The following is a 26,110-nucleotide window of genomic DNA, read 5'->3' on the forward strand; positions in this document are numbered from 1 at the left end:
AAGTTGTGAATGGAGATGCATCTGTTTGATTGTTCTAAAGTTAAGACTCTATTATTTGAAAGTTCACTTTTTATAATGTATCTCCAGTAGTACAATGTTTTCTATAGTGTCATATGATACTTAAAGGGCACGTATTACACTGTTTTATGATCTATGTTATAATGTTGTTTCCTCCTCAAAAACAGACCTGGAGTTGTGTTTTGTTTCAATCACTATTACATGGCTTAAATCTCCATTCTCCATTTTGTGTAGTATTGGATATTTAAATTATGTTTGGGCTCACCTTGGCTATGGATAAATCTAATTTGTATACTTACTAATAAAATCAATCCTTTTTTAATTAGAGATTGGACATTATAATTATTTAAAGCCCCAGAGTACCTTCTTCCAAAAAATAGATTAAAGTAAAAGCTTTTTTTTTTTTTTTTTTATGTTTTTATTGCACTGAAAAATGTACAAAAACATCCTGCTGCCACTTGCTTGTCTCCATAGAAGTGTCGTTCCTTTGACTATAATATTCCACAGTCTCTATCTATCTATCTATTTCAGCAGAGAATGTTCCCAAGTATTATTTCATCTTTCTGTTTAATTACATTAATACGAGGAAGGAAAGGTGGCCCAGACAATTGTGATACAAAATGGATTTCATATTTCATCCATACAGCCCATAGAAAGGTCATTTTGTTACTGATTATACTAATAAATACTAGACTCTTACTAGACTAGATCGTACTCCGCCTCTGTAACTTTTGAATGACAGTCCGTTGACGCCCCATTTGTTCAAAGAGACACTGTGCAGTCAGCGTGTAATAGCCAATGAGAGAAATGGTAGCCAAAAGTCCCCTGGAGTCATTTACTTTACTTACTTTTGAACGTGGACTATAAAACATCCGGTCGCCTTATAAGAATGCACAATCAGATTTACATAAGCCTTTGTTATAGCCACTTAGTTTGTTAGTTACAGACATTAATTCTATTCTTTGCTGACAAAAGACTCTGATTATTAAAACAACATGACATATTCCTTATAGTTTTAATGAATGACTATGACAGTGTGCAGTGCTATAATGTTCTGTCGGGCACACTTTCATTCATCATTCATTCATCTTAGCTGATTAGGATAGGGTACTTGTTCAAATATAAATAGAAAAGGAAATATTCAAAGCATTTTTCTACAGAGGAAAGGGATTTTTGGACACACATTAGTTAGTTAGTGCTTTGATAGGCTTCATTAGACAAGAGAACATGGGAGACAGTCTGCTGTTTCTCTGGCTCTGGAATTGGACGTAGCACAAAGCTTATGTGCTCTGCAGATGCAGAACAGACTCAGACTAGATTTCAACATATTTATAATTCATTATAATAATTCAGTATGTAGTTATCAGTAGTAGAAGGTAACGAAGTAAAAGTAGTAAAGTATAGATACCTAAAAAATCTACATAAGTACATTTTAAACGAGACACTTTTTGCTTTTACTTCACTACATTTGAGAGCAGTATCTGTACTTTCTACACCACTACATTTTTTGAACTGAACTGAAAAGTAAAAAGTACTTTTCATATGATTTGTGGGGTTGTTTTTACCATGTTTGTGGTAACATCAACCCGATTGTTTTCAAGTTTAAGATTCAGCTTTGAGCAAACAAACAAAAATGCACAAAATTCATAAGAAGTTGATTTGTATTGTTACTACTTTTATCAATATTACTACATTTATCCCTTTAACAAACTAACAACACTTGTGTGAAATGCTTTTACTTTACGCTAAAAGTACATTTTTAAAGAGTACTTAAATACTTTTACTTAAGTAGATTTTTTCAGGTGATACTTTTACTTTTTCTCACAATTCCATTTTTACCCTCATAATACCCAAGAATCATATTTTGTGGCAAAGATCCTGTCATATGTAGGCAAGGGACGATATTGAAATTTGATGTCACTGTTGTCATGGCCAAAATAATTGCGATTAAAGATAATATCATGATAATTAAGTTGCTGACAGTTAAAAAATATTACAGATATGAATAATTATAATTTTAAGACTATGAAGAGGTTCCCTATTTAAACAACTTATATTCAATTCAGGTTAGTTATATAACTCGATACATAGGAAAAGAACAATAAAAAAAAAAAAAACCTGTCTAGCTAGTATTAAATGCCGGGGAGAAGAAGTGGGTTTTCAGTCTAGTATTAAACTGCATTAAAGACTGAAAGGAGTCTACACTAATCCAACTATGGCCTAAAATTCAAGATTGACAAAAAAATAAAAACATTTTCATGTACAAAAAAATTTATGTTTCAAAATGACTCAAAAGTGCCACCTCAAAAATCTAAATACATTACGGCAATGAGAGACCTTTTTTATTGTAGAAAAATGAAACTTGGTACAAACATAGCACATGTCAAGGCAAATAAAAAATTATATTATAACTTCACCCTAAACCCTACAGGATGTCGGCCATTGTGGGCAGAACCCAATTTTTTTTTCAAAATTGTAGCTCTCACATTTGAATTTTTTACACTGAATTTTCATTCAAGAAACTGGACAAAATGAACTAGGCCCATGTGGGATCAGAGGCTCCTCTGACGGCTCCTCTGGGATGTAAACAGTCCGTCCTGTGACCAAACATCCATCAATGACCACAACCCCTGAAAAACAAACTTCTATGAGCACATCTAAAGTTTGAAGTAACCGTACTGGAGTATAGTTTTGGTTACTCGTCCCACAGTGAGGAAGTCTATAAGCAGAGATGTGTAGTACTCAGTTACATTTAACTTTTTGAATAACCGTATCTTTACTCCAACTTAAGTAATATTTAGTTTGAAGAAACAGTCAACAAGTGACAAAAGCTTTATGTTGACAATATGAAATGTTCTGAAAGTTTGTGTTTCTTGCACCGCTCCTTCAGTAGTAGTTTCCCCAAATACTTCATGTAAATACTCTTTGCTACTTGACATATTTCTTGGATTACGTTTAATCTTACTAGTACAATTTGTGGCTAACTCTACCCAATTTGTACGGACATCAAGTGACAGCAACATTTGACTCTCACAGTTAGCTAAAAACTACTAGCGTTAAACAGAATATATTTAATATTTTGTATATAAATTAAAATGTCTAAATGTGGGTAAAGTATAGTAAATAAGTAAAGTCATCTGAGCTGAGACATGCTGAGAGCTGAAGTGGTTGAATGTGAGGCCCACTGAGTTCGAGTTCTGCTGAAAAACAAATGAAGAATGAGCCGATTAGCTTGACGCTATTGGCTAGTTAGCTTAGCTTATGCAACTATTAGCAACCATGGAATGTATCTGGTTACCATGACAGCAGTTAGCTTGTTTTGATTTAATTTTAGGTTTGTTGTTATGGTTTTACATTGTGAAAAGAGCGCTAAACATTGTCAATTCTTTGGGTCACTATATAATCTCAGGGACTTCTGCTGGTGTATTTTTGCCTTATGCTCATTTTTATAGATGGTTTTCTGTATTTTTAGCTAAACAAATGACAATACATTCCCTTCTTTACTGTTGGCAGGTATCAAATTGGTTAAAAATAGAGACACCTGGCCCATAACCCACATTGAATCTAGAGCAGACCTATCACAATTATTATGATGTCACTTATGTTGAATAAATAGAAGCCTCACCAGCCCTGCACCTATGACTTTTCCCACTGTGAGGAAGTCTATAAGCAGAGATGTGTAGTACTCAGTTACATTTTACTTTTTGAACAACCGTATCTTTACTCCAATTTAATATTTAGTTTGAAGTAACAGTCAACAAGTGACAAAAGCTTTATGTTGACGATATGAAATGATCTGAACATTTGTGTTTCTTGCACCGCTCCTTCAGTAGTAGTTTCCCCAAATACTTATTAGTATAAATACTCTTTGCTACTTGACAAATTTCATGGGTTATTCTTAATCTTACTAGTACAATTTGTGGCTAACTCTACCCACTTTGCACGGACATCAAGTGACAGCAACATTTGACTCAGTTAGCTAATAACTACTAGCAGTAAACAGAATATATTTAATATTTTGTACATAAATTAAATGTCTAAATGTAGGTAAAGTATAGTAAAAAAGTAAAATCATCTGACCTGGGACATGCTGAGAGCTGAAGTGGTTGAATTTGAGGCCCGCTGAGTTCGAGTTCTGCTGAAAAACAAATGAAGAATGAGCCGATTAGCTTGATGCTATTAGCTAGTTAGCTTAGCTTAGCTTCTTTCTCCGAGTGCAGAGAGAAAATGGCAGAAATGTAAGGAATGTAAGGGCTTATATATGCAAGTATTAGCAACCATGGAATGTATCTGGTTACCATGACAGCGGTTAGCTTGTTTTGATTTAATTTTAGGTTTGTTGTTATGGTTTTACATTGTGAAAAGAGCGCTAAACATTGTCAATTCTTGACTCACGTGTGGGTCATTATATAATCTCAGGGACTTCTGCTGGTGTATTTTTGCCTTATGCTCATTTTCATACATGGTTTTCTGTATTTTTAGCTAAACAAAAGACAATATATTCCCTTCTTTACTGTTAACAGGCATCAAATTGGTTAAAAATAGAGACACCTGACCCATAACCCAGTGGTCCCCAACCTTTTTATCACCGCGGACCGGCCAACGCTTTAAAATTTTACCGTGGACCGGGGGGGGGGGGGTGCTTCATTGCCTCATTACAGAGCTGGTCGCTGTATATTATGCAGAGCGGGCTTGGTCTGTGGGAATCACCTGTCGCGAAAAATCCATAGTTCAAGTAGAACTCCTGGTATTGTCTGGTAAAAGCTTTCTTTTACTTGGAAGTTGGCTCTTTTTCTGTCTCTTCACTGGGCCTTTTCCCCTTCGAAATGAAACTTTCCAAAGACGTCTGTTTTTTACTCATTTTGTTAATTTGTGGGTTAAGTTGTCGGCGCTGAAGTGACAGAAATGTAACCGAGAGAATCCGGTCATTTTTCAAAATAAAAGATTTTTCAAAATAAACGATTGTCCAGACTCAGATAATAAATAAATACAACGGAAATAATTAATTATTGATCCACGGACCGGTACCGGTCTACGGCCCGGTGGTTGGGGACCACTGATCTATAGTATTATACTTTCTTATAAGCGAAAACAACATTGATCAAGGCAAGACAAGTTTATTTGTATAGCACAATTCATACACAAAGTAATTCAAAGTACTTTACAGAATAAGAAAGACATTAAAATCACAAAGCAACAAATAAATGTATAAATAATCATCAAAATATTAACATGAAAAGAGAATAGTGCTGAACAAAACCCTTTCAGTCATATGCACAGCTAAAAGAAGAGATTCATCATGCACAAGTAGCTTTTTTCTGCACATTCTGGTGATATAATGGTGACTATCAGGATTATATAAAATGTCCCACAAACTGATAAACGATATTATTGTCCCGTGTCTAGTCATGTGTATTCTGTAGCACTGACATTCCCGGTGCGCTCGTACTCAGCTCTACACAGATGTTAGTGATGTGTTTTTGTCTTTGCCGTTTACAACTTGGACCTCTGATTTTCCATTGGCCTCTTCGTCCTTCGGGACCCTCCATGCAGACTCAGCAGAGCATGTTTAACTCCCCCCTTCACCTCTCCTACGTGTCCCTTTCATTTGCAACATCCATAGGCCACATCCACGCCGCTGCTACTCACAGTGAAAAACCAGACTGTAGCAATTTTTTTCTTTTCCTTTCAATTTTTTTTTTTTTATCCAGAAGTCATTTTAGCTGCGAAGCGAATTGAAGCTGGCTCGCTGTGGGGGGCTGAGGGTCTATCAGCCCCTGTGACTGAGAGCAGCTTGGTTCATTTAGACACAGCAATGGGTGAAATTCAATGCTGAAATATCGTTTAATGCTTGTTTCGGTGCGTTATTCAATGAGCTAAAATGATCAGGTAATGCGTGTAATAAAAATGAAAGGATTTGTTCAGATTCATCTCAGCTAATGCCCCAACAGAGGTGAAGGCTTTTTCTGTCAGAATCGAAGAACAGTGTTTTGATGTGAAGATTTGAAATAATGAACTGGTTCTTTTAGTATCACTGCTGGCAATTTTACTCACAACAATATTATGGCTGTAAATGTGTTTTATTGATTTCAAAGTAAAATAGTCCGAATAACGCTTATGCTTCTTAAATCTATCCACTTTATCTGCTACACTTTATATCTTTAGGTGTTTTTTTAATTTATTTTTTTACTGTTTTCTCTATCCCGATGTAACCTATAATATGAGACACACTCCTCCTTCTAAAAGCCCTTATGTTTAAGAAAGTAATTTGTGAGTACCAGCCATTTCTTTAATTGGTACAAATATCTAATAACCAGCTGTGTCTAAAGTAATTTTTTTGGCATGAGGCTTGTACACTTCAGAGGCTCATATCTATGAAACCAATGAAACTCAGAAAAGTCTATCACACTGAAATATAAAGGTTAGCTCCTATAACCACCTCGATGAGCTCCATTTGACTGGAGCTGAACGCTGTGGGTGACGTCACACTTAGTCCACTTGTTTATACAGTCTATGGTTGTAATTGTTTGCTCTCATATTTTATCAGGGAGGAAGGAGATGCTAACATTTTTCAGCACAAGGTTGTACACGTCAAAAGCTGATAACTATGATACCGCTGAAACTCAGAAAAGTCTATCAAACTAAAATATAAAGCTTAGATATGGAACTTTTCACTGATAGCCCTTGTCACCTTGAGTGGTACAGATATAGTCCATGGGCCAGACCCCAAATTTTGACATAAGTTTGATAACAAATGACTTTTTTTCGGAATTTTTTATGTAAAGCACACAGGTTAATGTTTAAATATATTCGTCCAGATCTTTGCTTAACCTGTCTCATGAAACTGGACATTCACTTTAAATGCAGTGTTTTTTCTGTCATGTTTCTGTCTTGATAACTACAGGTGTAATTCAGTTTTACTTGACACTTTTTAGTAACTTGCAGTGTTTTGCAGCAGTTAGGCTTTTGGCAGTGTCTTTGTTCTTGTGATAACTAAAGTTTAAAGCGCTCTAGAAGTAAAGTTGAGCTGAGTTGAGTTGATGATGTGTTTAATCACTTTATGCTCACTTCTTTATAAAATACATCTCCTATTAACTCTCACAGTAAATACAAAGCAACAGTCAATAAGCACAAATTACCCTGTGACTTTAAAATAAAAACAGAAATAAACATTTTTATACGGTCATATTCAAGAGTTTCTTTATATGATTGTGGAGTAATCAAGTCTCTTCTTATTGTCTTCTTATTGCGCTGTTTTGCATATCAGCTATAAGCCTTAAAACTCCAGCACAGGCCGATATTTAGTTTGGGCTGAAAAGGCTTTACGATAGCAGAAACAGGAGAAACGTGGTGCTTTGTTTGAACACTTAAGTGCAGCATTAACTTCAGCACATAAGACGAGAACACTGCACTAAATCTGTCTCCTGGTTTGTGGTGATTCAGGACTGTAGATGTTTAAAATATTCACTATTGAAATTTTGTTTTTTTTTTCTTTTTATGCGATTCTGGCGACACTGGTGTATGGATGTGTGTGTGAATGGGTGAATGGTTCCTTGATGCAAAGCGCTAGAAGGTGGAAAAGGAGGGGAAATGATCAAAATCAGCAATATATATCGGCCTCAAAATATCGACAGAGCTCATCAGCTGATCTAGATTCAAAAACATCGCCATTGGCTGTGAAAAAAGTCATATCGGTCAATCTCTAGCGAAGTTGTTGTGTTCACTTCATAAAAGCTCACACGTTTTATACATTTTCATATTATTTCTGTAATTTTATCCGTACAAAATGTCATTGTGTTACATATTGTGTTCATACTTTCATAGCAGTACCTTCCAAGACGACTATAGAGGCAAAACTTCTGTAAAGCTTCAACATGTTACTGGAGGGTAATAAAAACACATTGGATCTGACATATCACCCCATGCCACGACTTGCCTCCAGGTCGGACATATCTGACACCACATAAAGCTTTACTCGCCTTTCTGCTGTTCACGATCTATTTCCCGTCATCTCACCATCTTCTCCTCCTTCCCCCCCCACAGATAACAGCATTCCTCCTATGCAGAGTATCTCCAGCGGGCTAAAGGAGACCATAAACCCCGGAGACATGGTCCAGGACGCCATCCATAACTTCTCCCCGGCCTACCAGCAGTACACGCAGCAGTCCATGCAGGAAGTGGTCCCGCCCAGCAACACCAACGGGAAGGCGACCGCGGGCAACAAGAACCCCCGCAAGTCCGACAAAATCATGCTCATCACCTCCGACGATGAGTTCTAGGCGTCTCTCCAACTGTTTTTTTTTCATTTTTTGGACCCTGGGGGAAATGGCTCAGTAGCACACCGCAGCCAGATGAATGTGTTTTATGATACTATAACGGGAAAAAACAAAACACCTATTGCATTATTTTTACGAAATGTGCAACTATGAAAGAGGAAACCTGGAGTGGTTGCAAATCGACACAATTTGTATATTAATTTGTTTTGTGTTTTCGTATCAGATGCCCTAACTGACGCAACCCATTTTGATTGAAGGCTGGGAAAAAAAATACATTGTCCCCTCACTAAAAAACAGCTTGTTGTACTATTTATTAAGAATTACGTTGCTTTTCAATCGATTGTGAATTAGCTACTACAAACCAGTCCAATTTGCATATTAATTTGGCAGTCACTTTATGTCAGATGCCCTAACTGATCCAACCCATTTTAATAGACGGCTGGGAACAAAATTGACCCCTCAGGAAACCACTGCTTGTTGTTTTATTTGTTTAAAAAAGTGCCCCTTGAATAGAATTGAGATAAACCAGTCCAATTTGCTTATTGATTTGGCTGTCATTTTATATCAGATGCCCTAACTGATGCAACCCATTTTAATCGATGACTGCGAAAAAATTAAGCCCTCACCAAAAGACAGCTTGTTTTATTTGTTTTAAAAAAAAGGGCACCTTGAAAACAATCGTGATGAGCCAGTCCAATTTGCATATTAACTTGGCAGTTATTTTATGTCATAAATTTATCTATAGCTGGGAAGATTTCCAGGTACCTCGCGTCTAAAATGCAAATGTTGTTGAACCCAAGGGAAACAATTATATATACAGTAGTGGTTGAGTTGTATTGTCCTATTTAAGGCTTATTTTATTCTGTGTATAAATTATAAATCATAGTGAACTGGATTACAATCTACAAATAATCTGCCTCCTTTTATCCTCTCTGCATATTAATCTGGCATACATTTGTACCAGGGACGCTCTTTCGAATGCACCTCTACAATAAGATGTTTGTTGTTGAACTCCAGGGGAATGACCATTTAGCATATCCAGACGAGTGCTGCTTGAGTTGTATGATCCTTCTGTATTGTTTCACTGTGTTATCTGTATGGAATGGCCACGAACAGATTGAAACACGATACCATTCCCATACACAGCCATTTGCCTCGATGAGTTTTGTTTTCGCGTTATAGTCCATGGGCTAAATTTCGTTATCGCTACGGTGGCAAAAGCTATCAGTGATGTACTTTGTCGCTCACTGTCAGGTTCTGCTTTGAAACAGTAAAGACATGGTATATATTTTTGATTCCTCAGATGCCAGAGAGTAATTTAATATCACGAATTTGTGTCTGTCATGTTTCTAGAGGTTTTAGGGATAAAAGTAGTAGGACAAAAAGTTGTAGGAGTGAAGATGTTTCGCTGCTTCTTCAGTTTTGGTCAGATTACTGGTCGACACTGCTTTATATCTATCTGAAGGGAGGAGCTAACTACACTGAAACGCACCTATTGTTTACAGTGGCTTTTTGTAGGTTATGGTTATGGTTAAATGAAATACAAGACACAAGAGTCTAAATCATTATCCCACAGGCAGCACGTGGTCTAAACCAACATATGGACCTGTGTTTAAAGTGCATTTTTCGGTTTGTACACTTCAGAGGCTGATAACTATGATATCGCTGCAACTATCAGATATAAAGCTTAGATATCGAACATTTCAAAAATCACTGATAGCCCTTGTCACCTTGAGTGGTACCGATATGTCAAATTTCGGGGTCTGGTCCATGTACTATAAGTTTGATGTCACATGGATTATTTGTGACAGCACTTTTTTCAAATTTGGTTATATAAAGCACACAGGTTAATGTTTAAATATATTCTGTCTTTTTGACGTAGCTACAGCTGCTAATGCCTGCTAATGGGATTTTACATATTGATCACATTTGTTTGTGAGATGCTCATCCAGATCTTTGCTTTACCTGTCTGCTGAAACTGGGACATTCACTTTAAATGAATATACCTTTGATGTCTTCTGTTGCAGTGTTTTTTCTGTCATGTTTCTGTCTTGATAACTACAGGTGTAATTCAGTTTTATTTGACAGGTTTTAGTAACTTGCAGTGTTTTGCAGCAGTTAGGCTTTTGGCAGTGTCTTTGTTCTTTTGATAACTGCTCACATCATAATCCACTTTTAGGGATTGTAAAATTGTACAGGAATTGTCCTTTTCATGTATTTTCTTTTAAAATTATAAATCCAGCTCTTGTCACTAGCTCAGGAAAAAAATGACTACAGGCCGCGAGGTACAGTCGCATACCAATGTGTGGGATTCAAAGTGGAAAGACATTCTATGCAGCACATATTTCAGTATAAGTATTTATTATTTATAATTGTATAGTAAAAAAATGTCTGTTCTGTCATCTGAACAGAATTTTTTTTTTTCTTTTGCTATGGATCTTATCTGTACGACTGAGCGATTACACTGACAGTTGTAATTGTGGTCATTGGGATTCATAGCTTCTCCAAATATGAATTATTTATCATTCGGCTTAATATCAGCAGTAGGAAATGGCTTATTCAGTAATAAAGGCCATTCAACTTTTATAATTGAAGTACAGATCTGATGTTACCTTTCCACAACATGGTAATAAGGTATGTACCTGCAGATTCTGGCTTATATTTAGATGATTTTATTAAACTTATAATTTAATAACACAGCACATGTACAGCCGGTTAGTACTGTTGCTTTTGAATGACTTTTGTAAATGATGTAACATACTCAACCTCCTCTGTGCCAACGATAGCTGCCTTCCTGAAAAGCAGAAATGAATGTATATTTGGGAACAAGGTTGTTTTAACTTGTCTCTTTCTCCTTGGCACTCAATAAATACAGTTGTTTGATTAAATGATTTTCATGGATTTTTTTGTGTGTAAAATTAGACACGAGGAATGTATAGTTTTAAAACAGAGACAGATTTATTTGTACATAAGGGTTGAAAAAAACATGTAAATAAATGTATGTAAAATAAAAATAATTTAGGTTTTAATAAAATTACATAAATCAATGAAATAAATATAAAACATGAGTAATGACAAGATGTGAAGGGTACAATGTATGCTGCCTTATATCTGCCCTTGTTTACAGTCACTCGATAAGCCTCCAGACTACAACAAGGAAAGCCCATATCATTGAAGTACATACTTAACATAGCACTGATGGCAAGCATTTAGTCAGCCACAACCATATAGTACTTTTAAATGCCCCACTAAACTTCTATGGAGCTGGTTCTACCTCTAAACACCTAAAATAATGAGCTAATTTACAATGTAGCTTGGACAGAGAGCTTGAGTTATACAGCTTAGTCTAGTTAAATTATAAACTATAGAGGACATATCCTCAACCTCCAACTTGTGCTTTGTCAATAGCTTCAAAAATTGCATTGCAAGTTCACACCTTGAACTTCAGTCATACTCACTGGAGACATGTAATAAAGTATTTGTATACTTCCCTATGGCAGTACTTTGTGTGATCACCTTGAGAGAGGTTTGTCTTGTTAAGGCACAAAAATAAAAATACATTTGTTATGCTTTAAGCTGCTGAGCTGCTTACAGTAATAGGCGCTTAATAACTTCTATACGCATTTTGTTTACCACAAGATGTCATTGTGATGTCTGACTTTAATGTTGAGGAATTGAGTCAAAATGAACAATGTAAACATGCTGTCTTTTACATTTTCTATGTCCATAAAAAGATTTAGACAGTCTTTTAGCAGCTTTAGGTATATTTTAGTTTTAAAAAAAGAAAAAAAAGCTATAGCAAAATCACGTGAACTTGAGCATCAAAAATATTTCTTTAACCAAGTCCCATTGAACTTCTAAATGTTTACAGCTAGGAGGATGTGACTGACATTTTGTGTACTACATAGCTACTAAGATCTGAATCAAATACAACAGTATCTGTGCTATGTTTCTTCTATCAGGGTCTAAATCAAAAGAAACAGTTGCATGTATTTGCTTTATTCTTATTCTGTTTGTTGATGTTTGGAACATCGTGTTCATAACCTCAGTTAAACATTATGTGAGTACTGTGTGGAACAAACTGAACTTTATAAAATATGACAGCTCTTTCAGAAAAGGCATTGACATAATTAAACTTGATTATATAATCACACCACTCCCAAGATAGTACAAGACATAAATATAGAAAAATATGTAATGTATATTGTATATGTATATAAAAGTAAATACAGTATAAGGGAGAAATCGGGACGTATAAACATTAAAACCAAGTGAAATTACAAAGTCGAGACACAGCAATGCCCTGCTTCACAATCACAGCAGGTCAAACAGCAGCAAGGCCCCACCAACAGGGGGCAACAGTCGTGTCCTCTTGAGCAGGAGAAGTCCTGACAACAGCTGTCATCCTCACTCCATCAGGAATGGCTCCCAGCACACAGAGCGGGTTTCAAGTGAATTCAGATCGAACTTTACAAATGTCTGGAGTGAAGAGGGAGACAGCCCAGAGTCAGGAGCCCTCTGCTGAAGAGCGTGTCAAAAGCACAAGTAAAGAGCTGTGTGAACCCAGCGCCGCTCAGCCGCTCTGTGACCCCAGGAAGGAATGATATTTGGACGGACTTTCAATGTCGAGTGTCACTGCCACTGTGGGAGCAGCTTTTACTGTTCAGATTTTAGGAGAAATGAAACCAAGCCCCAGGTTCATGTCTGTAATATACAGGAAGTGCGACCTGTGTGAGCTATCACTGAACATCCAATATGGACAACATCAGTGTGGCATTAAAGAGGCACAGTGGTGCTATGGGCTTTAACCTGGTCTTCAGTCACTCAGGTCAGACCTGAACTCTTTCACATTTAAATATCACATCATCGTATCTAAGTCACATATCTAGACGTTCTTATTATACTGTCCCCTAACAGTTTAAGTGCTTTCTGCTAAACCTCTACTGCTCTGCTTAAGTGTTATGAGCCTGGCACAGCCACAGCCTGCTGCATTAGACACAATGGAGCTGTGTCACTTTGTTTAAGTTCCCCCAGAGCCTATGTTTTTTTTCTCCTCACAGACATTAGCCAGTCCAGGCATTTGAACTGAAGTGCTAGCAAAAACCTTTCCACAGTACATTCGCGATGCAGTAGTGTGCCTTTTATAAAAATCACAGACACTGATTCTCTATTTCACATGACAAAAGAACTCCTACTTTTACCATTCAACAACTTCCTGTTCAAACCACCGCAACTGTCTTTAGCCATCAGCATCACCAGCCCAGCAGCTAAATACTACTCAGTCCTTTCTCCACATCTAAGTGCAGTGCTATCCAACATCCCCATAGAGAGCAATCCGTATGCTGGCTCTCCTTCCAACCACACACTTAGCCGCCAATTCCACAGCTTTTCTGAACACTTTTCCAAAAGAGTAATCAGTGAAAACATCTGGTTGTGCGTTTGGCAGAGTTTTAAAGGCAGAGAATTGAATCGCTTTTATAAAATGACTGAAGAAGTGTCCAGCTGACCTCGGAGTCAGGGCACGTCACAGTCGCGTGGTTTAAGGCAACGGCTCTGAAATCCCCCACTTAAACTTTACTATCTGCTTTCTGTTAACTGTTATGGCATATATGGCTCCACTGTCTCTAACATAGGCTTGTGCTTGCATTGTAAGGCAAGTAAATATTCATACAAATAGAAATCTGTGCTATCAGTCATGAGGAAGGGTCACAGAGGGTCAATGCGGTGTTGGTGTGGGAGGGGTGTGGCCTGTGCGTTGGGGGGCGGGGCCAGGAGGCTTTGCACAGTGCACATACAGACAAATGTAGAAACAGACTTGTGTGAATGCAGCATATCGCCTGTGAATGAAGACATGGGACCCACTGCGCCCTCAGTCTCTCAGCTGAGCTCCCCTCAGTTCAGGGCGAGCGAGTCAGGTCTGAACCTCAAGGACCAGGCGGAGAACGGGAGCCCAGCCCTGCCGCCACTAGGACGGGGCGGAGAAGGGGGCGGAGCTGTTGGTGTTGTTGTGATTGGCCGATTTGACGATGGTGATGACGCTGGTGGTGGCGACTTTTCCTGGTGATAGGGGCCCGCGGGTGACAGTCCGGGCGAAGCACTGCAGCGCCTCGTATTTTGCTCGAAGGGCGTCTAGCTCCAGTCTCATGCTGGCGTTCTCTCGGGCCAGTTTGTCCACCTCCATCTGCAGCTCGATCTTCTGCCGCTCCAGCTCCTCCTTCTGGGTCACGCGTTTGATCCTGCAGCTGGCAGCATATCCCCGGTTCTTGAGGGTGCGTCGGCGCTGCTTGAGCCTCACCACGTCCTCTTTGGTCAGCCCGCGCAGGTGCTGGTTGAGCTCCCGCACCGACATGGCCACCAGCTCGTCATCGCTGAGGGCAGGGGCATTCTCACCCGCCTCCTTCTTGACCTGCTCAGGCACATGAACAATGCCAAAGTCAAGGTACTGAGAGGACACAGAATTTATAGTTATTATTCAGACCAAACATTTACAATTCAAAATGCAAATTCTAAATCAAATCTAAGCATGCTTACTGAACGTAGTATGGTTCAGCAGGAATTAAAGGTGCTATATTAAGCAAAACTGATGCTTGTGAGCTTTTAGTCATGTTATAATGATGTTACTTCATCAAAAACATACCTGGAGTTATGTTTTGTTTCATTCACACATGTCTGAGTAACACTTTATTATTAGTCTGTCTACATCCCTAAAGCTCAAAATGCTCTATTCCACATTGTGATGTCATGTATTGGTGGTGTTAAGGTAGTTTTTACCTTTTGTTTTGTAGAGGTTGGAAATTCCAAGGCTGAAATGATCCAAATGATTGTAGTGAAGGTGTATTGAGTTTAAAAACACAGTGGAGCACTTCCTGTATCACCACATGACATCACAAGGAGGAATTGAGTGTTTTCTGTTTGAGAGAAAAACTCAACTCTGGCTATTTTAATGAGGAAACAACATTATGACATAGATCAGAAAATAGCGTAATATGGCCCCTTTAAATTATTCTAATGTGTTAACAAAAGGCAGAAATTAAGTATATTTACCTTTAATGCTTTGTGCGGCTTGAAATGAGTCGTCATTCCCTGCATGCAGAAATCTGTCCAGGAACTCACAGAAGCCACTGAAAGACAAAACATGGAATAATGATCATATGTCCAACTACATATACAGAGCTGTGTAAGTATTGAGTGCTCAGTGTTGTGTTAGGCAGTAGAGGGCAGCAGACGACCATGAAAACACCACCTCTGACTGACAGAGCCTTATATAGCCTATAGTTGCATGGAGGCGGGTCTTTAGTTCACTAGACCAGAGCAGGATTAGTTGAGTCCTCCCATGTGTTTGTGTGAAAAACCTGACATTTGAGCTGCGTGGCTGGGTTTTACGTTTTCAAGCCCCTCTTTGTAGTCTTTTGATGCTTTGAAGACGTAACAAAAGGGGAAATCAGATTGTCCTGCTATAAGACGCTGCGTTTTGGGACGTGAGGACCGGCTCGACCGCCGCGAGCTCAGTGTCATGGAAACGGCGTGTCCAATGGGCGTGGGAGTCTGAGTCACATGGTCAGGGAAAGGGTAAACAAGGCTCATTCATAACCACAACACAGCTTACACACAGCTCCAAATTAGAAGCACTGTGCCGCCAGTCAAGACCAAAAAGTCCACAATTAACCACGTTTTCTTAACGGTGCACTACGAAACTTTTTGGTGAAAGGTCCGCTACCTGCTTGTCACGTGGAGATGTTATTGCTTTGCCTGAAATGTTCCACAGTACGGCATTAAACTGATATCTAGCATTTTGTTTGCAGTTGCGGCTGTTTTATCTGGAAGAACACGCATTGTTGCTGTGAAATGAATCGTCTCTCCACAGATCTGACCAGTAATTATGCATGCTTAGCGTCACCTGATTGTTTCCATGGGGATACATAGCTACAGTTTAATGTCATACTGTGAAACATTTCAGAACACGCGCCGACATCTCCGTGGAGGCAAATTGCTGGAATACGCTCCACCGGAAAAGTTACGTAATGAACCTTTAAGGCCATCACGCGTACACGGTTTAATAATCTCATCCGATCATGTGATGGTCGATTAAAATAACGCGGCATTCGCTTATAACATTTACGCTGAACTTTGCAGAGTCGCATGTGGAAAATTCCAGGCGATAGGGTGTCACAGAGACATAGTTTCCTTCAGAGTCACGTAGTATTTTTACGTTTAGACAATGCTCCTCCGAGTCCATTAAGAGCCGCGGGTTTGGCCACAGGGTCCTCTTTCACACTGGGCTTTCCTGCTCTGCTACATGCCCTTATTTAACTCGCCTGGTGGTTATATTTAGCCCGCTGTGCTGACAAGAAATTCTGCCAACTAAACAATTTAAGTGAGTGTGCGATAAGTGATAGCCAGAGGAGTCAGTGCCCTACGCAGCGGTTTGTGTGCAACTTTGGGAGGGAACGCAGGGTGGAGGGAGCTCATTTGGGAAAAGTAGTTTCTTTTTCCTAGGAAGGGTATATATGACTAATAACGCAACAGTTAGACAATTGTTATGAAAGGGCTTAAAATTAGGAGGGCTGGAATACACTGATTTATAAAGTGGTTGTTTGGTGTTTTAAACTAACAAAAAAGTGTATTGTGTGGCCTGTGATGCAGCAGAAATCCCCCAAAGGGCCTCGCCTGCATAAGTGTGAGTTTGTATGTTTGAGCTTTTGCGTGGTTCAGGAAGTTCAAACCCATGAATAAGAGGATCGTGTTGAACCTCATTCACCCTGGTCGTGAGATGGGTATCTTTGATTCAGTCTGGGTAGCCATGGTGATCTTTTGGCTAGTCCCAAACAAACGCAAAGCCATAGTAGTGGGAGTAGCCTAATCAGCAAAAAAATCAAATTCCTGCCAAGGTTGCCGACCGCAATTTAGTGTTTTACAGAAGAGCAACTGATAAACAAACTTTGAAGTAGAGACGAGCCCATTTGAATAGCAGCGCTTGAAAAAAGTACCTGAAGGGACACTGGCTCTGTATATGAGCGCCTATTATGAGTCATTCTGAAAAGTGAATGTCAGGCAATCTAACTCCTGAGGCACAATAAAGAGAAAATGAATTAGACAGCATTTGTAATATGCAAAACCTACATTGCATTTCATTATAGCTACACAACAACACATACCTTATTTGGGTTGCATTATGGGTTGGCAGTATTTACAAAAATGAATAGAATAGAATAGAAAAAAAAATAATGTATACACGATGGTAACCAGAAATGTGCTAATGTGTGAGTCAGGTTAAGTATTAGATAGAAATATGATTTTATATACCCTCCCCTATTTGAAGCTTGTTCCATTTTATTTTTAATTGTTTCTTTTTTAGTTACTTTTTAATTTAGGTGATCTACCCAGGATTAAAACGTTGCATATTCAAAACAGTACTAACAGTATTGCTGATAATTCAATATACTGCCCATCTTAAACGTTCCATCATATCACAATTTACATATTTGAAGTGTTGTTACTGTAGCAATGTTGACATAACTACAAATATTCCCGTGTTATGAATAGTCAACAGGTTTCAGTCTGGGCCTCCACCACCTCACATGACCTCGCTTCTAAACAGCCACACTATCACTTCTCCCTCTCTCATTTCTGCCTGTTTGGGATCTGACCATAATGTAATTGCACTGTTTTTGCAACAAGTTCTCAAATCTGTGAAAACAAAACTGAAGGAGAAATCACGTAAACATCTGCAGACAAAGATGTCCTTCACTCGCTTTCCATAAGTCCAAATATTTAAGAGTAAATATGGCATCATTATTGTTTCTAATACGAAGGAATTTCAACATGGCACTTCACACAGTAGCGACTTGAACTAAAAACTAAACTAAAATATTCATGTAATTCACAATAGATCACCAACAAGAAGTAATTATTGAGATGGCACGGGGCAACAAGTATATGATTCGATGGCAACAGTATTCTTAAAATAAGTAGGGGTTGGGTAACTACGGATTGTAAATAAACCTACAGAAGCATTTTACAGGTTCTATATTACACAAAATTTACTCTTGTGAGGTCTAACCCATGTTATAAAGTGGGTGCCTCATCAAAACGTACATCGGGTTAAGTTTGTTTCATTCACACATGTTTGAGTAACCCTTTATTATTAGGTTGTTTACATCTCCAAAGCTCAAAATGCTCTGCTCCATTGTGACATCATGAAGCAGTAGTTTTCAAGTTAACACCTCCTTTTACCTTTAGTTCTGTAGAAATTGGTCATTCCAGATCTGAAATTAACCAGATTATTCTAGTGAAAGTGTATGGAGTTTAAAAAGAGTGTTTTCCGTTTGATAGAAAAAGCCTAAATATGCAGAATTTGTGTGTTAATGAAACAAAACAACTCCATGTTTGTGATGAGGAGACAACATTATAACATACGTCCGAAAATAGAGTAATATGGCCCCTTTAAGTAATGAACACGGCAAGCATTTTATACAAGAATTCTTTGGGATCCAAAAAGAGATTTCAAGCAATATATCATCAGACGAGCGCAGTTTATGTCCATAGTGAGAATAAAACTCATCGATCAAATAGTACACTTGCCCAAACATCTGGCAGATGAGCTAATGCAACGTCTGCCTTTCTCTAAAGACAGAGACTTTTTGCTGTGATTAATATTAACAGTACGAATCATTTGAAATCTCACTCACTCAATATTTTTTTTTTTTACATGAGTTGAAAAACATTACAGCGTTTTCTAAATCCAGTCAGTGTGACCTCAGGAGGCCTCTTTTCTCATACTGCTGCGGAGGTAAAAACAAGGCATTCCTCAGTAGCAGTCGGGTCTAAACAGGTCTTGCATCAGAGGGGGTCCCTGCCTGGTTACTGGGGATATTCGTTGCAAAGATCACGGAAAAGTGGTGTGGGGCCTCTCGATATTCATACAAAGGGCCTCTAGCTTGAACCAAGGGGCCAGCTTGTTTAAGTCAAATTCTTCAGGCATGTGCTTATGTTTTTGCAAACGGTTCAAGGAAGTTTTTTTCCCTCATCAATCTCAGAAGTGGAAAAACAACTCTTTACATTGCGTAGTCAAGTGAATATAGGCCTTGTTGCACATTTCATAACAATCACACACAGGGGAAAACAGTCCTTAAAGGTTTTCCAAAACAGTAAAAGAAGGAGTCTGGGAAAATACCTCCAGGAAAAGCTGCAGATGGTGGGTAGAAAGAACAAAAAGCCCACATTCCACAGGGAGTGCACACATGTGAGCAGCCACACACATGCAAATGGACCATCGCGAGGAGCAGGGCCCAGGGAGATGTCCTGGGATGCACTCGTACCGCGGGGGGAGGCGGGGGAGCAGACGGGGAACAGACGAACTTGCTTGTAAAACCTCAGCTGCAAATTTCACAAAATGTCTGGAATTCAAAAGTGTCTCAGTATGTCAGCGTTCACTTGTCCAAACAAATCAAACACGTCTGGAGTGAGCCGTTTGGTGTCACAGAAACAAACACTTTTGCCAAGTTCAAGTGAAAAAGAGCAAGCCAACATTTAGCCCCCCTGAATAGAACATTTTCACATTTGAGTGCAGGTCTAGACGCTACTCAACAGGCTGTCTTTGTTGCAAGACCACTGCATTGGTATGTCTTTATAGAGAGAGTTTATACCCACACACTCTCTTAAATAACTCAAAACTTAAATGTTCTTACAATTGCACTGCGTAATTTTTCTGGTGGAGGGTATGTCACCATTATTGCTTTGTTTGGAATGTTCTACAGCATGGCATTAAATCTCTTTCTTTTGTCGTTTTTACAGCTCAAAAATCCTTTGAAAAACATGCATTCTTACTGTGACCCTTGCGCAGATCTGGCCTAGAGCTTGGTCTGGTGTTTCCATCTGCTTGTCTTCATGGAGAAATATAAGTTTAAAGAAGAACTATTTTGCAAAATCATCTTTTCACATTTTTAACCATGTTTTAATTGTTTCTCCTTCTCATTGATCCTCTCAGAGTTGTTTTTGGAGTGATCTGTGCATGTTTGAGCAATCCTTAATCACTTATTTTCAAGATGCAATATAGCTGATTACCCCTGTTTTCATCACCACCAGTACATGCCTACTGCTCTGTACTTACTTTGTTCTCAAGTTTTATTTTCTTAACCGGTGATTCAGCTTCATGTAGTCATGTTTGTACCAATGAAAAAAATCCACAGATCTGCAACTTTCCAAAGGAGCGACTGACGACTTCACGGCTCTCTGCTGTGATGACGTTTACGGCGACATCTGCTCCCATTGGGGACTACAGTTTTCTAACATGGAAGTGAGTGGACGCGTTTCTTTTATTAAGTAGTTTTAGATGAATATTGCAACTTAAAATATGCAAATTATAACATAATGATCCACGAGTGTCATATATTATAACTATAGAGCAAACACAAGCACAATATGTCTGCTTTAAGGCCGTGCTGTTTAAGGCAGCACTAAACAAAATACAAGGACTTTTATTTCGCAAGTTTGGTTCATTATGTCCACGTCGGTCAAACTAAATCTGATTACACTCATTGATAGTCCAAGTAATTTCCCTTATGGACCAATAAGTTTGTCTAAGTATCACATAAATTTGGATATTGAGAGGAATGAGAACAGAAGGAGCTTTTAAAATCCCATCATATTGTCTAAGAACATTAACTTTGATCAATTGCTTCTATTTTTGGTTCTGGGATCTGGTCAAGTTCATGTCCACACTGAGTGACTCTAGTAGGTAACAGGGAGGCCCAAGCTCTTTACTAAAATAAACAACACATCCACACTCTTACTCCAGTGAAAAATGCACCGCTGGCTTGATTGGGGCCCCGGAATGTTTCGCCTGTTTTAAGTGGGAGTTTAAGCCTTCACATTCCCTGTCTGCTTTTCTTGCATTTTTCTCAGGGAAGTCGGAGAGGATTTTTTCCTATCTGCTTTCCCCCAGCGCAGCACATTCGGTGGGCTGTTCTGTTGGAGGAAATGGAGAGCATAGCTGAGCAGTGAGTCACGCTGTTTACTGGTAAAAAGCAGTGGACCAGCGGCAGGGAATCACACCCTCCTGATCTGACGTTTCCTGGAAAATCCCGCGTTTCACTGGAGGAAGGAAAAGTACATTGGGGCTGGCATGAGAGAGAGCGCCGCAGCTCCGGAGCAGGGAAGGAAAAGGGAGGAGGACGCAGCCATGATTTAAGCAAACCAAGTGTTCTCTGCTAAAACCGCAGACGTTAGGCTTTGGAGAAATGCAAGGAATGTTTAAAAAAGGCATACCTGCAAAACTCAGGCCTGAAATATGAGTCACAATATTATTCTTACTACTTCAAAACAGGGCTGTCAAAAAATGGATACCCAGATATTGACAGATACTAAAATTAGCACCAAAACTACTCATTTGAACAAGTATTGATGTTATAAGAAAAAAAAAAATTACATGAATAGAACCAAAATAGGGCAGACATTTCCTGAATATTTTGAGAGTAGTCTTGCTCTAAATCAGGAGCCCATGGGAATATAAAAAAGACACTAGTATCATTTTGCGTTGTGTTTTGTACTGTGACAACCCTACTGCAAAAATGCTTATCACTACTTTAATTACACGTGCAAGCCTACTTTGATCATTCATGTATTAAAGTTTGGGACCGGCATAAAGAATACAAGCTTGCCGTGATGTAAATGAAACCAAAGTCAATGCTATTGTTTTGAGTTAAGCTATTGCAGCAAAAAGAACGGATAAACGTTACAAATGTGCTGACGTGGTTTGAATTGAAACATGATACTGTAAATGCCAAAGGGAACCAATGATGTGTAATAATAACGTGTGAGTCATGCACAATACCACAAAGTTCTCCATACAAAGAAATTAACTCAACTTAAATAGAAACATTACTGCAACCCCGAATAGCAGTACTACCCACTACTACTACTATTACTACTGCAGCTACTACTACTACTACTACCACCAATTGTTCTCCTAATACTACTCTACAACTACAGCAATGGAAATATTTATGCACACTACTGTTGCAAAACACTTGATACAACTGTTCCTATAAGTGGTATTGGTACCGCCACCGTCAAATTTTCAGCTAGGCACAAATCATTTTCGAAACCATCAAAGCCAAATTCACCATGTTTTTCTGCTATAAAACAGGGCAAAAACACACACCACGTTCTTTATGACTCATCACTTCACAAACCGCAGCTATTCTACTTTCACAATACGCCACCACAAAAACACTGTGCTTTCTGTCTCCATTGACTGACCCGGACACATTGGATATTTGACTATATAAAGCTTGAAATTAGGGATGGGCTGATAATTGGTGTTCAGATAAATCATATGAGCTCAGGAATTCATCATTTTTGGTAATTTTTTATATAGGTCAGTCAAAATAATGTAAATAACTAAGCAATAGGGTCACGTTTGTTATATAGTAGTAAACTCAGTCATAGTAGGTTATAAATGGTCTGTTTTACCACATCTCTGCACACTGAAATAGTAAACAACTGCACTTTTTTTGTTTAAAGAGCCCATATTGCGTTATTTTCTGATCTACAGAATGTTAAAATGTTGTTTCCTCATCAAAAAAATACCTCATCAAACAGAAAAGACTCTGTTCCACCTTGTGATGTCATGTGGTAATACCAGAAGTGCTCCACTGTGTTCTTAAACTCCATACACCTTCACTACAATCATTTGGATAATTTCAGCCCTAGAATAGCTAATTTTATACTGGACTAAAGGTAAAAGGTAGTTGTTAACTTGAAAAGTACAACAACATGACATCACTAGGTGGAACAGACCATTTTGAGTGTGAATGAAACAAAAACACTCTGGGTATATTTTTGATGAGGTTACAACAATCTAACATGACAAGAGTCAATTTCGCATAATATAGGACCTTTAAGCATTATAAAATACGCATCTCTACAATATATAGTTGTCATAGAAACCCTATACTGTCCCATACAACAACTTTTGGGTGAACTATCTCCCAGTTTTTTTTTGCGTTGTCACCGTTAGACAACAAAGGGTGTGGCGGTATGATTCAGTAGCTTCTGCATCCAAAAGAAGACATCATCGTTTTTATGATGGGAGCACATGGTAACCTCATGACAGAGGAGTGCTCCTGTCTGCTGCTCTCATTCCGCCTTTGCAAAACACAGCAGCTCACCAGAAAAAAACAGAAATCCACATAGGTCCAAGGAATTCTCAGACTTGTACGTTCAATGTAGTATTCTAGGGTTGTGCCGTAGATCAGGCGTGAGTTGAATCAAGATCCAATTGTTTGTAATTGTCAGTGAGTGATCGGCTTGGGTCTTTAATCGAGAGATCTACAGCCAATCCTCTGTCAGTAAAAACATGTTTGGATAAGACTTCACACTTAGGAGGAATCAGTTTAAATGATATTTGTGCATTAAATTAAAGAAAAAAAATCAAATGAAATAAAAATATATGATTGACCTACAAGATAAACTGTTTTTTGCTAGATCCAAAACCCAGCTCTAACATATTCAATAAGAGTGGATAGATGACTAACATTTAGCTAAACAAGGACTGGAATAAACCAAACAAACACAGATTAAAAATGTAAGACATGTAAGACCCAGAAATGTCTAATGACTAAACAATCTAAAACCAGCATTAAACAAAGATTAAGCCTGGGTTAAACATGATGATAATACAGATACTGATTGATGGTTATAGTAATAAACCAGGTCTTAACTGAGGATAATATAAACTCGATACATATAATATAAACCAGTGTTTCTCAAACTGTGGCGGGGAGCTCTGAAGGTGGTACAGCTCAGTGTGTTTACCTAATTTAGAGTCTATTTGAACTGCTTTTGCATTGCCTTTGGATAAATTCTTGTTTAGAACTACCGTGACAGTTATGTAGTCCACTTTTAGACCTGGTTTAGCCCTGGACTAGACCTGCATAGTTCTGGTTTTAACTGAAAAGCCAAATCTCTTCTTTAGTAGTAATTAGTGTGAAAATCTGCAAGTCACTGACCTAAACTAATATAATCTAGCATTAAACAAGAATAAAACCTGCACAGAACTGCTTTTGCAAAAAAACAAGAAAGCCAGGATACCACTATAACCCAATAGTACCACCCCCACAGTTTGAGAACCAGTGCCTCTCAGATCTGTGGCTATCTAATTGGAAGACATTACTCACTGGCTAATATTTTCCATGTATCTGAATAGCCTTAAAAGGTCGCTCTTTCTTTAGCCCAGGCTATTGAATAAAACACAATACCATGGCATTCAATATTAAGCCAGTAAATAAAACATTCAGTATCAAAGCTGTTAATAAAAAGCAGTTTCTAAATGTGGATCTGCTGCAGAGTGATAGTTTTTCCTGGGACAGACCGGTCAGCCTTGGTGGTCCTGATTCCCTCCTTGCCCTTTGTCCCACATGTCTCTCAAATGCGCACCACGTGTTGTTTCCAATGTCAAGAAGTAGGCTGTTAAGTCGTTTTTTTACACTACCCACAGTTAATCGAGCGATAAAACGAGCGGAAGTTTTTTTTTAAAGGGTATAGGGTGACGTTAAATTAGTCAAAGTATCACATATTCCTCCCGGCTAATGCTAAACCGTTGGAAAGTGCTAAATTAGCCAAATTAGCAAACAATCACATGTTTAGTAAGCTAATTAGAAGAGCGCTGAATAAATAATAAAACAGCAACAAATACTACATTTCTACCTCTTATTACAATGTGTTTAAAGTTATAGTAACACAAAATTGCCGAAATAGCAAAAATAAAATATTAAAATCGAAATATATAAGATAATATTTCAGTGAGTACATGAGGCGTGGTTTCCCTGTGTAACATTCAAAAATACATTAAAAAAAACAGCGAAATTACGTCATAAATATTTTTTCAAGCAATTAAAAGTGTTTAATAAATATATTCATTCTTATTAGCTCAAATATGCACAATCAAATGGTTTTAATTGGTCCCCTGTTCACATATGGCACAGTCTATCCGCTTTTAGCTGTGTTATGTTACTCTGACTCAACACGTGTCCTAACTTCTCAAACTATTTATAAAGTCAACATTTGATCTAGAACTTTGATCTAAACAAATCCTATACAATAAAAGCACATGGTCAGTATTAAAAGCGGATCAATGCGCCGATCTGTCACCGTGAGAACTTGAGCAATAGTCAGGAATGTCAAAACATCTTCTAAAAAAACAGCCTTACCTCTATGGACGGCTCGTATCTATGAAGAGGAATGCAAAAAAGTAGTGGAGTAAGGCTTTCTCTTCCAATGAGCGACGAAACTTGACACAGATTGTATAAAGCGTCCCTCAGCAACAGGCAGCGGTGTGTCCTCAGAGTAAATTAACTACAAAACAACAACAATGTACTGCATTCCACGCTCTGCTTCCGCAAGCACTCACGTCACCGACTCCTCGTGACCGCCCCCTCCATTCATGAAAATAACTTTGTGCTGACGTCAGTGTGGGGAGGGGGGCAGGAGCAGGCCAGAAATAGAAGATAGATACTGCTGGCCACTGCTTCTGCTTACTTTACAAAACTAATCTGGACAAAGTCGAAGCTTGTTGCCAAAATTAGACAAAAGTTGGCCACTGAAAGGAGAAGTCATAAGAAAAGTTGAGAAAGTGGAGTCATGGTGTACACAGACCCCAGTGCATGGCCCCCTCCTACACTCTCTTTTATGGTCAGGTCTACAGAATAAAAATGTGCATAAAGTGAGCGAAAACAGCCCCCACCTCGCCCGGAGCTCAGAGCTGGGAGCGGAGCGGCATTCCATTCCAGAGGAAAGTATGTAGTTGTAATCCAGCA

At 38.5% G+C, this 26,110-nt stretch overlaps 2 protein-coding genes across 4 annotated transcripts in view; one reads left to right on the top strand and one right to left on the bottom strand.

The window, feature by feature from the left end:
* The window catches only part of tmem184a (transmembrane protein 184a), a 36,512-nt gene extending 25,327 nt beyond the window's left edge, over window positions 1-11,185 (top strand). The window contains exon 9 of the mRNA XM_033970627.2: window positions 8,062-11,185. Within this exon, the coding sequence (XP_033826518.1) occupies window positions 8,062-8,297 (236 nt within the window). The 3' untranslated portion in view covers window positions 8,298-11,185. The remainder of the gene's footprint in view (window positions 1-8,061) is intronic.
* Window positions 11,186-11,233: 48 nt separating this feature from the next.
* Window positions 11,234-25,773, bottom strand: mafk (v-maf avian musculoaponeurotic fibrosarcoma oncogene homolog K). 3 transcript variants are annotated; one of them, XM_033970630.2, is made up of 3 exons: window positions 25,505-25,773; window positions 15,339-15,415; window positions 11,234-14,736 (listed from the first exon to the last, which is right to left on the bottom strand). In XM_033970630.2, the coding sequence occupies exons 2-3, from the start codon at window positions 15,381-15,383 to the stop codon at window positions 14,260-14,262; spliced, it is 522 nt and encodes a 173-aa protein (XP_033826521.1). In that variant the 5' UTR covers window positions 15,384-15,415; window positions 25,505-25,773; the 3' UTR covers window positions 11,234-14,259. The 3 variants fall into 3 exon arrangements, with proteins under 3 accessions (XP_033826521.1, XP_033826522.1, XP_033826520.1); XM_033970631.2 differs by having other exon boundaries at window positions 11,234-14,700; window positions 25,505-25,730; XM_033970629.2 differs by lacking the exon at window positions 25,505-25,773 and having other exon boundaries at window positions 11,234-14,700; window positions 15,339-15,431.
* Between the last annotated feature and the right edge of the window lie 337 nt (window positions 25,774-26,110).

This window comes from Periophthalmus magnuspinnatus, chromosome 8 (genome assembly GCF_009829125.3).
Source record: "Periophthalmus magnuspinnatus isolate fPerMag1 chromosome 8, fPerMag1.2.pri, whole genome shotgun sequence".
NCBI classification, from domain to species: Eukaryota; Metazoa; Chordata; class Actinopteri; order Gobiiformes; family Gobiidae; genus Periophthalmus; species Periophthalmus magnuspinnatus.

Bases quoted from the DNA above. Each gene is read 5' to 3' on its own strand.
- mafk (XM_033970629.2), bottom strand. From the start codon at position 15,431: ATGTTTTGTCTTTCAGTGGCTTCTGTGAGTTCCTGGACAGATTTCTGC. The intron at 14,701-15,338 runs GTAAATATACTT...GTGCCTGAGCAG, and splicing joins AGCCGCACAAAGCATTAAAG to GTCAAGAAGGAGGCGGGTGA.